Genomic DNA, 12549 nt, shown 5'->3' on the forward strand with positions numbered 1-12549 from the left:
ACCCAGATTGTGTGTTTTTTTTTTTTTGTTTTTTTTTTTTTTTTTTTTTTTTTTTACAGAGAGGAAGGAAGAGGGATAAAGAGTTAGAAACATCAAATATCGATTATCTGCCTCCTGCACACCCGCTACTGGGGATGTGCCGGCAATCAAGGTACATGCCCTTGACCGGAATTGAACCTGGGACCCTTCAGTCCGCAGGCCGACGCTCTATCCAATGAGCCAAATTGGTTAGGGTGGAAGACTGGTTTTCATTCTTTGTAATGACACCAGTAACTCCTAGGATTTCTTCTTTATACCACATTTTGGTTTTGTTACTAAAAAGGGTTGACAATGGCTCCAATAGAAAAAAAGGTACTTTCTGGGAAAATTTACCTTTAATAGTTGGTCATCAATTGATTATTTACTGGGTGTTACATTTATAAGGCAAGGAAATAAATAAAACTACTAAAAATTTATTTCAAAATTTTAGCAATTGTATCTGTGCAAATATTTACAAGTAAAATGATGGTACTCATAAAATAGGGTAATATTTATTATTTTAGGAAGCTACCATGACGTTTCAGTGAATTTCAAGTGGAAGTAAAATACTTCAAGGAAAATCTCAACATGTATGTTAGCAAATTATATGGATAAAGATTTTGATTTATTAAAAGTATCCTTAAATTTCAGCTATGTAATAGAAACTCACAAAAATTGGACCAAAAACTCTTATGTAATTCCCCTACCATATGCAAAAGCAATAAAACAATCTATTTCTCTGTCTTTGAGTAATTAGTTTCTCACACTTGCAGAAAATCCTAATAAGCATTTTATAACCATACTAAGCAAGTTCTTAGAAATGAGCTCTTTGCAACAAGCTGTTGGTACACAAAATATGATTATCCTTCTCTCTTAATTAGACTTACTACACCTTGTCCTGTCCTTTGACTAAATAAACCTAATTCTATGTAATCACACAGGCCAGGTGTGTGTGTGTGTGTCTGTATGTGGAGCTCTTCCCCCCACTCACTTTGACACATCATTCTTTTTTAAAAAAAAATGAAATAAATTTATTTACCTGACACTATATTCTAGGAATTCCTGGAAAAAAAGATTACTGACGTAGGGTCCCAAACATTCTAACCTTCTCATGACTCAAGAGACTAGAAATAAAATCAACCACACACAACCCATTTGAAGTATAACTTAGAAGAAAAGTTACAAACCCAAATATTACGAAGCCAAAGAATATCCAGTTTTTCTAGTCTTCATATTAACTAAAGGTAGTATCTATAAATAGTTAACTACACAACAGAGCTGCTAAGTTCTTCAAGACACTCCATCATCTTTGGAATTAGATGCAAGACATCGGAGTTAGCAACCTGTCCAAAAGGTAGGCTATCCTAGGTGACACCTGATCCTGAATGACACCTGCTTGATCCTGGCAGCTCAAGTTTCTTACTTTCTCAATCGTCTGTCATAAAGAAAGAGCATAGAACCAGGTAATTTTTTCTTCCTCAAAGAACAGGACTGCACTAACCTAAACTAACTTCAAGTTGCTGTTTTAGCAATTCATTCACTCATAAAATACTATAAACCAGTGAACGACAAAAATGTGGAGTCAAATTATTGATAAGAACTCCTCGCTGACTTCCTCTCCACATGTTAAGTTCATGGTGCTCCTAATTCAGCTGAATGAGTAGGGGCGAGAAGGGCACCCGAGAAGATAGACTTTCATCTGAATTTTAATGACTGACTCCGTAAGACTCTCATACTTGTCAAGTATGTACAAAGAAAGAATTCTCAGTGGCAATGCCTAAGGCTTCCAAACCCAAGCTGAGATCATACCCATAATTAAATGTGGAATTTTGATAGACTGAATCCCCATCAGCAATTAGAAAAAAAGACAACTACAAACATTCATACTGCTGAGTCATGACTCATTTTCTTGAATCACTGTTCACTAGGAAACAACACAATATCAGTTATTCCCTTCTCTGCAATAAAGACTTAGATATTTTAAGAAAGTTTATGCAACTGAAGTGTAAGAATCTGGTGCAGTTTATTTCACAATAGTCACCTGCTTCACTAAAACTGCCATACAGGAAACTGAAAACAAAAACAACCTAGTGGGCATGAAAGAACAGACAGAAACAGAAAGAACAAAACCAGTCTGTAACTTTGCCTCTTTAGTGCACACTGAGGTTAAGGCTGGAACAGAATCCAGAGACATGGAAGCATGGAACAGACTGATGATGTATCTTAGAAGGAAGAGGGCTTGGAGGAGAGGGAAGAGATTAACCAAAGAACTTATATGCATAACCCATGGACACAGAAAATAGTGGAGAGTGGGGGTTCCAGGTGGAGGGGGTCAATGGGAGGAAAAGGGAACATCTGTAATACTTTCAACAATAAAGATAGATTTTTAAACAAATACTGGAACAGAATGGGAAATATAACCATGTTGTCTACATAAAAGGATTCCCAGAGTTTCGAGTGAATTACCAGGTAATTTTTATGAGTAAAGAATTAATCTGACAATTCAGAGTGTTTTCATATCTAGCCTCAAGCCCCGACCCCTGGCCAGTCTAGTCTTCACTTCTGTTTAGAGAGATTTCATTCTTACAGTTTTAACTGGGATGTAAAAGACAGAATTATACCCAAGAGGAAGAAAGAAATTGCAGCAGGAAAAGAGATACAACAACTCCTTTGGCTGAGACTAAAGTTTTGATCAACTATAGCCAAACTATTACTAGAAAAATGGCATAGCTATACTGCAGAGCTCTTTACCCTATTTGAAAATTTAATATATAAACTATATTTGTGGACATACATATGTATGTATTTCATAATTTTTTTATTTACTGAATATGGAGAGAAAGAGAGGAATGGAGGAGGAGAGAGAGGGAGGGAGGGAGCTGGGGAGAGAGAGAGAGAGAGAAACATCACTTTGTTGTTTCACTTATTTATGCATTCATTGGTTGTTTCTTGTATGTGCCCTGACCAGGTATACTAATAGAATCCACAACCCTGGTACATCGGGGTGATGCTCTAATCAACTGAGCTAGCTAACCAGGGTATGAAACATTTTTTAAAGAAACTAATATCAAGGGAAAAATAATAGTGAAAATGGGCCTGCCTTCTAAAAAAACACTGATTATAAGAAAATTATTTCACATACAGTTGAGAGATTCTTTTCTCATGCCACTCATTTCCTCTATCCACTCATTCCCATTTAAAATTTGTCTTTAGTCTTAAAATGAGCACCTTACTATTGCTTTTCTCTGACAAAAAAAGAATAAACCTACATAACCTGGCATTTTTATTCTGGACAGAAAAAGGAGTATGTGTTTCCTTCTAATGTTTTCCTCTTTCTAACGCATAGTAATAAGTTTTATTATAATGATTAGTTTGGTTAATAAAGTAGTTTCTTTCCAGTTAGGTCAGTAAACTACCAGCAACAATAGATTAATGACTTCTGATTGTTTCTGACATGGGGAATACACCCAGGCCAAAGGTCCCTATCTATCTATCTATCTATCTATCTATCTATCTATCTATCTATCTTTCATATACACACATAACATAATATACACACACTTATCATGGCAATCCTTTCCATACCCCTTGCAGGATAAAAGATTAGAGAAAAACCTAAGTCTTGTGTAATACAGCATGAGCACTGTCAAGTTGGATAGAGCATTATGTCCTCATTCTTACAGCCTTCAGTCCTCTTATAAACAGTGTGCTTAAGTAATGGACTCTACAGCAAGACAAACAGTCTCTTGTTTCCTACTGGGTGGAGAATGTACTTTGTAATTTGCTTTCTGATAGCCGAGAGCAATTATGAAACTTACTGCTATTCCTTTATTCCTTACAACGTAACTGCTCATCCCACACAGCCTTGTAAATCACAACTGCATTTACACAGACCCAGTTGAAAACTGGAATGAGCAGGTCAAGCTTTAACACAAAAGAACAACATTACTTCACTGTGCTTATAGTCAAGTCAAGCTAAGCTTGTTCCCAGGAGTTGTAAAGGGCCATGACAGATCCTTTTGACAATAGCTATCTTTACTATTTAGCTCATTAGAATAGTATGGCCTCTCAACCCCACAATGGTCTCCAGAAAAATGGAAAGGGCAGCAACCTTTTTTAGGAACTAAATGAAATGTATGAAGACAGATGTTCACTCTGCATTGTGACTCTCAAGATCCTCCACTTAAGTTATCCTCTAACACATAATTCATGAGGTGAAGTAACCGAGGTCCATTATCAATGGAAAGAAATAGAGATAGACCTTGCATAAGAAACCAATTGGTCCAAACAGCTGGGATAATTTTTAAATGTTTTCTTATATATTTAAGAAATCAACAAAGAAGGCAGTGAATGTGGAATATTTTGCTTTCAGTAAATAGGTAAAAGTTTAAAAAAATGGATATTAGCATCTAGGAAAAGCTTTACTAAAATTATACAGAAATTTTCTTAGTCTCAAAGTCTTTAAAAAAAAACTAAAATCAATTTGAAAGTCTTAATTTTATATACAGATATTCAGAATATGCCACAGCTATATAATTATTTATATAAAAGCATCATACAAACTATAGACATTTTCCTTAACTGAAAGCCATTTTTTTCTTCTCTAAATATTTTGTTATATATTTTTGGTTTTGACCAAGAGCATAGTATCAATATGCTTTGATGATGTTTGTTCCTCAATATTTCCTCCTCACAGGTTTCAATTGAAGTTTATAAAGCATTTGGCCTATTCAGGCAATAATTCATGGTACCTGAGGCCTGCAGATATAGTATAGCTGAAAAATAAAACGTAAATGTAACCGATTCCATGAATAAAAATAGTAAATTGAAAATAAGGAGATCTGGATTTTCATTTTAATTCTGTTCCTAACTCTATGACCTTAAGCAAGATTAAATCCCTCAATGTTCTCATTGGAAATGGAGAAATGGGACTGCAGATGATCTCTAAGTCTCTTTCAGATTTAACTTTCAATGAGCTAACGAGATACCTGTCATCTATTGGCAAAGCACATTATAAGCCTACCTTGGGCAAAAAGAACAAGCAAGATTCTCATTTGAAGGCTTTCACTGTTTTTTTTGGATCCAACCTGTTGAACTTTCAAATGACACAGATTTGTGAACTGCTACTAAGACTGAATCAAGGCTTTAAGAATCTTATTGATGGTAAATATATTTTGTCTCCCTCAGAGAGAAATGAGATATACTCATTTACAGGTATTTAATATTTCACAAGGAATTTGGGGAAGATCCAGAATAATAACCCATTTCAACTTACTAAAAGAACAAGTAAACATTGCGGTGTTAATATTTTGCTACGATCATTACCCTCCTAATTGGCCTGCATTTCTCAGATGGCTATTCTTGTGCTGTATTTTGTATAAGAACACTGATAGCCTCCACAATATTCACATGAATTCATAGTAATGAAAACCAACCTATTTTTTTAAAGCCAACAATCACAAAGGTAAACATTCACTGCATTTGTGTAATAAAAATAGAAAAGCTACACTCCCTTTAAATCTATACAAACTTTTCATTTCAGTCTCAGACAGATTGCAGGAACTCTTACCTGGGGTCTGCATTCTGGGAAGTTTCTGGGTTTGCTAACATGATCTTTCCGGCATGCCAGTCAGAAACTCAAAACACTTTGTACACCGTGCTCACCCGTGCTTTCTCGCTCTCTCTCTTTTGCTCTTGCTCTGTGCCTCAGACAGTTTGGAATGCAGAAAAGCCAGAGCCAATGCCAGTTAAACTCAATTCTTTTTTCCCCTCCCAGCTCTTTTGCTAGAGAGCACTAAACAATAGCCACCCTTCCTTACTCACTGCGTGTCTTTCACAGCACCGGGTGCAGGCAATCTGCTTCAGAAGCAAGTGTTTTACCAAGCTGGTAATTCATTTTTTTCTGTCCCAAGGGGCAAGTAGGTGGGTGAGTGCATCTCTGTTTAAAGAAGTGATTTTTTTTAAAGGAATCTATTTCAAAATCTGTCCTATTTTTGAGGTAGAAAAGTAAAACAAATTTCAGAAATTCTTTTTTTTTTAATGTTACTATGTTGAATTAAAATATAAACTTTTCAAAGTACAAAAACCAGGTGAATATCTCACACCTAACGTAAAGATAGTGTGTGTTAACACATATATCTCTATCTTAGACTTAGTAGATCACCTTAACTCATCACTGAGGAATTAATTTAAATTTAGAAAAGAAAATTTTTATTTCCCTAAAGCCATTCATTCAGGTCTTAAGCTAGAACTCCACTTTAATAAGAAAGAGTAAAATAAATTAATTTTATAAATTGAGTGGCTCTATTAAGTCATCTAGATGTGAAGAAATTATAGGCAATATCACTTTTCTCAGTCACCATTATAATTGTTTCAAAATCAAACGCATTTCTAGGGTTTGTTTTTTTCCTACACTCCAAAAAAGAAAGGCAAGTCAATGATGTCAACTTCATTATCAATATGATGACCTAACATATTATGCAGCTGCTTAGTTGCTGAGGTTAGCATGTCAAGACTGATCAGTTAAAAAATTCAAAGTTTGAATCACTGAGAAGAACACAGTATCAATCTGTTACCTACCATTTAACAAACAGCTGATGGAACACATATATTCTCTCTGTATATTATGTGTGTGTATATATATGTATGACATCTCACACAATATCTAGATACACATACACACATAATTATATATGTCTGCATATATTTATACATAATACATATGTATGTATATGTGTGAATATCTTTTTTTCCTCCCTTTTCTTTCCCCAACTCTCAAAGAGCAAATGTAAAGTCTTCTTTAATTAAGTCATGATTTGGTTTTGGTTATCTAGTCTCATCTTCCTTCAAGAATCATAATGATCTAACATTGCCTTTCCCTCTGCCTTTACTTCTGGTAACCTATTTATACTTCAGGTGAAATACTCCTTTAAACCCTATTGCTTCTCTAATAAGAATTACAGGAAAAAAAAGACTAAAACAAAAGTTGTATAGAAAGTAACAAACTAAGGGTCTGACTGTGAAGACTGACAAGACTGCAGATTCCCACCTGCCCTAGAGCAACAAAACACCGCAACAACCCTACCCTCTCTCACCAAAGGTAATACACAATCTTATCATTAAGTGTCATTTATAATCAACCTTAAATAGTTGATTTAAGGTTGATTTAAGCACAATGAAATTACTTTTACTTGTTATTCCTGAGAATAATTCTAAGAAATGGACCCTGATTTCCATAATACTATCCAAGAGTTAGGTCAAAGAACATTGAGTCTAAGTTATAAGAGAGATTTCAGCTCACTAAAAGGAAGTCAGAGCCATTGGACACAGCCTTCTGCAGCACTGCCTGCTCCAGGAGACAGTGACTCCCCAGCTCTCTCCACACAGGTAGACTATACATTTGATGAAAATATTGTGGTGCAGCAGTTCTCAAACTGTGCTCCTGAACAACACCGGCATTCTGATTAGAAAACAGAATAACAGCAGTCTTTTCCCAAATGACAGAAAAAGTTCATACATATAATTTTCTCAAGTGTGAGCTTTTATTCTTAAACTAGAGGCCTGGTGCACAAATTAGTGCACCAGTGGGGTCCCTCGGCCTGGCCTGCGGGATTGGGCTAAAACCAGCTCTCCAACATCCCCTGAGGGGTCCCGGAGTGGGAGAGGGTGCAGGCCAGGCCGAGGAACCCCACCAGTGCACAATTGAGACTGGGGAGCAACGCGGAAGGTTAGCCAGCTGGGGAAGGACCACAGGAGGGCTCCAGGATGTCTCCAGCCCATTTCACGCAGTCCTGATCAGCCAGACCACAGCAGCAAGCTAACCTACCTGTCGAAGTGTCTGCCCCCTGGTGGTCAGTGCATGTCATAGCGACTAGTTGACCAGATGACTGCCCCTGGTGGTCAGTGCACGTCATAGTGAGTGGTTGAGCGGCCTTAGCATATCATTAGCATGTTATGCTTTTATTATATAGGATATACTTAATTATTCTTTTTTTTAAATATATTTTATTCATTTTTTACAGAGAGGAAGGGAGAGAGATAGAGAGTTAGAAACATCGATCAGCTGCCTCCTGCACATCTCCTACTGGGGATGTGCCCGCAACCCAGGTACATGCCCTTGACCGGAATCGAACCTGGGACCCTTCAGTCCACAGGCTGACGCTCTATCCACTGAGCCAAACCGGTTTTGGCTACTTAATTATTCTTAAGTAAACCTTAAAGAAGTCTACGTGGGACCAAATTCAGATCAATAATGACATCTTTAGGTATCTGAAGTTTAATTTAAAAATAATTTACTATGTTCTGTAAAAAGCACTTTTACAACTTGGAGTGCTAATACCTGAGTAAATCTGAAGTACTGTTGAGGAAATAATTTTTCTTAAATCCAAATGTGATGATATTCCATTATTCAACACTTCAAATAATAATAAACTTTATTTTTATTAATAAATTAGCCCAGCTGGCATAGCTTAGTGATTGAATGTCAACCCGCAAACCAGGAGGTCATGGTTCGATTCTCAGTCAGGGCACATGCCCGAGTTACGGGCTTAATCTCCAGTAGGGGGTGTACAGGAGGCAGATGATTCTCATCATTGATGATTCTATCTCTCTTTCCCACTCCCTTCCTTGCTCTGAAATCAATAAAAATACATTTAAAATAAAAAATAAATCAATAATCTTATTTATACATTAACATGACATGTTATTAACTTATTATTATTAAGAAATTAATCAATATGAACTCTTTTTGACAAGTAAGCATTACTATTGGTAATTCTGTTTTATGTCTTCCAGTCTTGGTGTGCTGTTTCTCTGACTGTAAGTTCCTCCCTGACCTGGTCTGCCTGTCAAACTCTTATTTACCCTTTTAAACCCAAATTTAAATTATTTTCTTAGGGTGATTTAACTTATTTCCTACCCAGAGTTCTCCTCTGTACTCCCACCCCTCCCTATGCTATTCTTTTCTTTATAGCCTTCATTATTACCTAACATACTATGTAAATATTGATGTTTAATGTTTTCACCACCAAAATGTAAGGTAGAGGGGAGCTTTGTCTCCTTTTCAGGTTATCCCAGAGCTTAGAACAATGCCTGGGATTAGTAGGAACTGCATAAATGATAAATGGATGGATCGATAGATGGGGAAAAAATATATTTCCCGTATCAAACCTATGTAGGTATTTAGACTTAGGAATACTTTTAGAGTAACTCCAGAACAGGGACCATGTATATCCACTTCCTCATGCCTGAGCCTGGCACTTTGCGTGCCATGTGATGAAAAAAGAACACATGTATCTCAAGTTTACATGACCTTAAGAAACTAACTGAAGCCAACAGAATGATATACCAAGGGAAGACAGTCATTTCATCGTTCACTCAACTAGGACCAGGTGGGATCCTGGTCTGTAGAAGTGGTCTCTCAGAGTAATTTTCACTGTCTATGAACCCACAGCCAATGCGGTCCATCATGGCCAGGGGAATTCAGTCTTTGGTTTGTAAATATTCTGTATTATTTTTCTGTAAGAATACTATTCCTTAGTTAAACTTTTAAAATGATGTTATTGGCCCAACTGGTGTGTTTTAGTTGGTTGAGTGTTGTCCCATACACCAGGAAGTTGCAAGTTCAATTCCCTTCTAGTCAGGGCACATGCCCAGGTTGCTGGCACGATCCCTAGTAGGGGGTATGCAGGAGACAGCAGATCAATGCTTCTATCTCCCTTTTCCTCTCCCTTCCTCTCTCTAAAATCAATAAAAACATGTTTTTAAAAAAAATTGCTAAAATTAAGCTACTGATCCTTTTTATTTATTTTTTATCCTTTTTATTAGAAAACGCATTCCCTAAAGGAAAACTTAAGTTCTTAAGCAGGGGGAAATTTACTTCTACCCATTGCTTCTGAAACATAAAAACAGCACTCTTTAAAAAATTATATTCAAGGCTCCAAAAGGGCAATCCTACCCCACTTAATAATACTAGTCTTATTACATTTTAATTTCCAATACTACATTTCAAAATACTTTGCCCCCTATTTTTTTATAAGAGTTAATTTTGAGCCCTAACTGGTTTGGCTCAATGGATAGAGCATCGGCCTGCGGACTGAAGGGTCCTGAGTTCGATTCCAGTCAAGGACATGTACCTTGGTTGCGGGCACATCCCCATCACGGGGTGTGCAGGAGGCAGCTGATCGATGTTTCTCTCTCATCGATGTTTCCAACTCTCTATCTCTCTCCCTTCCTCTCTGAAAAAAATCAATAAAATATTTTTTTAATAAGAGTTAATTTTGAAAATTTCTATGTATGACATGAGATTTTTTTTCTCCTTTTTTAAAAGTTGAGATAAATGATCCTCAAATCTGTTAAAGCCAAGTTTAAAACACTCTGGACATGAAAAAAGCAATTCCATAAGTCATCATTTTTAATTCTATAGCATCTCGGTAAATATGAAAAATAACTTTCAGGAGGTCAAAACTTCCTTCTAAATTTTGGCATGCACAATAAAAATATTATTAATGAAAAAAGTTCTATGTCATAAGAAATAAGTGAATTATATATTTTCAGAGAAAAGGCAAAAGCAATGGTATAAAAGGCAAAGAACTATGGGACAAGGCACATGATCAATTCATGATCAATTCCAACACAACGATCCTACAAAGAAAACACAATGCAGTTCAGCAACACAAATAAATACTGCATTCAAGGACGGATTCAACGTTTGCTTTGAAAACAAGCCAAATTTTTCTGTTCTCACAAGGGGTAACATCTTTTCTCTTGGCAATAAAACATGACATCTAAATTTATTACTGCTGAAGCTAAAGACAAAAAATATTGTTTCCAGGGAAAACTTGAAAATCTTCTATAAGAGATTTGTTTCCATGAAAGTGGCAATGGAATTTCAATAAAAAGAATTGCATTTTCATCATATTCAAGAATTATGATTATGTGATGTAGATGTATCTTCGGTAGTGGTTACATTAACAGGTAAATCTTCCCAGGATATAGTAAAATTATTAAATGCCTTGGCTAATTTGAACTAATCTTAAAATGTCAATTTCACAGGAAAACAAAAGTGAAAAACAGCTATACTTCAGGAAAGTCTATCTAATATTTGACTAATATTTCATGGGTGACAAAACTGAGAGATAAAAGAGATTAATGAATTTGCTAAGGAAATAGTCATTGATGACTAAGAGCAGACTCCCACTCCCACTCCTAGATTTCTCAGGAGGCCATCCTGAGAAATAAGAGCAGGGATATCTGAATATAGGAGTTAAAAGCATCCCTTCTCCCCTTATGTCAGGAAATCAATACAACAGTTTCTATCTCATTGACAAGAGAATGTAAGGCCACAGCACTGATCTTAAGAATATAGTTTTGTCCTAATGTATGAACTAGAGGTCTGGTGCATGAATTCGTGCACCACTGGGGTCACTCGGCCTGGCCTGTGAGATCGGGCCAAAACTGGCTCTCCGACATCCCCTGAGGGGTCCCGGATTGTGAGAGGGTGCAGGCCAGGCCGAGGGACCCCACCGGTGCATGATCGAGGCTGGGGAGAGATGTGGGAGGCTGGCCAGCTGGGGAGGGACGACAGGAGGGTTCCAGGGTATGTCAGGCCTGTCTCACTCAGTCTCGATCGGCCAGACCCCAGGAGCAAGCTAACTTACCTCTCAGAGCGTCTGCCCACTGGTGGTCAGTGCATGTCATAGCAACTGGTCGACTGCTCCCCTGGTGTTCAGTGCACATAATAGCAAGCAGTTGAGCGGACTTAGCATATCATTAGCAAATTATGCTTTGATTGGTTGACAGGTTACCAGACACTTAGCATATTAGGCTTTTATTATGTAGAATTTGATTACTAGGGATAATCTTTACCCATACCATCAATTATTGTCTAACTAGAGGCCTGGCGCACAAAAATTTGTGCATTCGGGGGGGATGGGGGGGCCCCTCAGCCCAGCCTGTGCCCTCTAGCAGTCTGGGACCCCTCAGGAGATAACGACCTGCTGGCTTAGGCCTGCTCCCGGGTGGCAGAGGGCAGGCCCAATCCCTAGGCGCCACCCCTATCATGCACACAGCAGGGTGGATCGGGAGGTTGCAATGCCACCCTCAGTCACGATCAGGGTAGGGCCGATTTGGGGGTTGGGGCACTGCCCCGTCACACTCAAGGCAGGGTCGATGGGGAGGTTGCAGCGCCACCCCGTCACGCACAGAGCAGGGCCAATTAGGGGGTTGGGGCGCTGCCCCCGTCACTCACAGAGCAGGGCCCATCAGGGGGGTTGGAGCTCTGTACCCTGTCACGCAAGAGCAGGGCCGATTAGGGGGTTGGGGAGCTCCCGCCTTTCACTCACAGAGTAGGGCTGATAGGGGAGTTGGGGAACCGCCCCGTCACACACAGAGCAGGGTCCGTGGGGGGCGGCTGGGGCATCGCCCTTTATCACCCACAGAGCAGGGCCGATCAGGGGGTTGGGGCACCGCCACTCTCACACACAGAACAGGGCCCGTGGGGCAGGGGGGCAGTTGGGGTGCTGCACCCTGTCA

General features: G+C 38.3%; 1 protein-coding gene across 4 annotated transcripts in view; it reads right to left on the reverse strand.

The window, feature by feature from the left end:
- Window positions 1-12549, reverse strand: part of RASAL2 (RAS protein activator like 2) — a 177050-nt gene that overhangs the window by 98037 nt on the left and 66464 nt on the right. The window contains exon 1 of one of the 4 annotated variants that reach the window (XM_006754519.2): window positions 5588-5713. The exons of 2 other annotated variants lie outside the window; for them this stretch is intronic. In XM_006754519.2, the coding sequence (XP_006754582.1) occupies window positions 5588-5600 (13 nt within the window). In that variant the 5' untranslated portion in view covers window positions 5601-5713. Of the gene's footprint in view, window positions 1-5587; window positions 5715-12549 lie in introns of those variants that run through there. One more of the 4 variants, XM_006754520.2, reaches the window with a different exon arrangement.

The sequence above is a fragment of the Myotis davidii genome, unplaced genomic scaffold, assembly GCF_000327345.1.
Source record: "Myotis davidii unplaced genomic scaffold, ASM32734v1 scaffold591, whole genome shotgun sequence".
In the NCBI taxonomy this organism is placed as follows: domain Eukaryota; kingdom Metazoa; phylum Chordata; class Mammalia; order Chiroptera; family Vespertilionidae; genus Myotis; species Myotis davidii.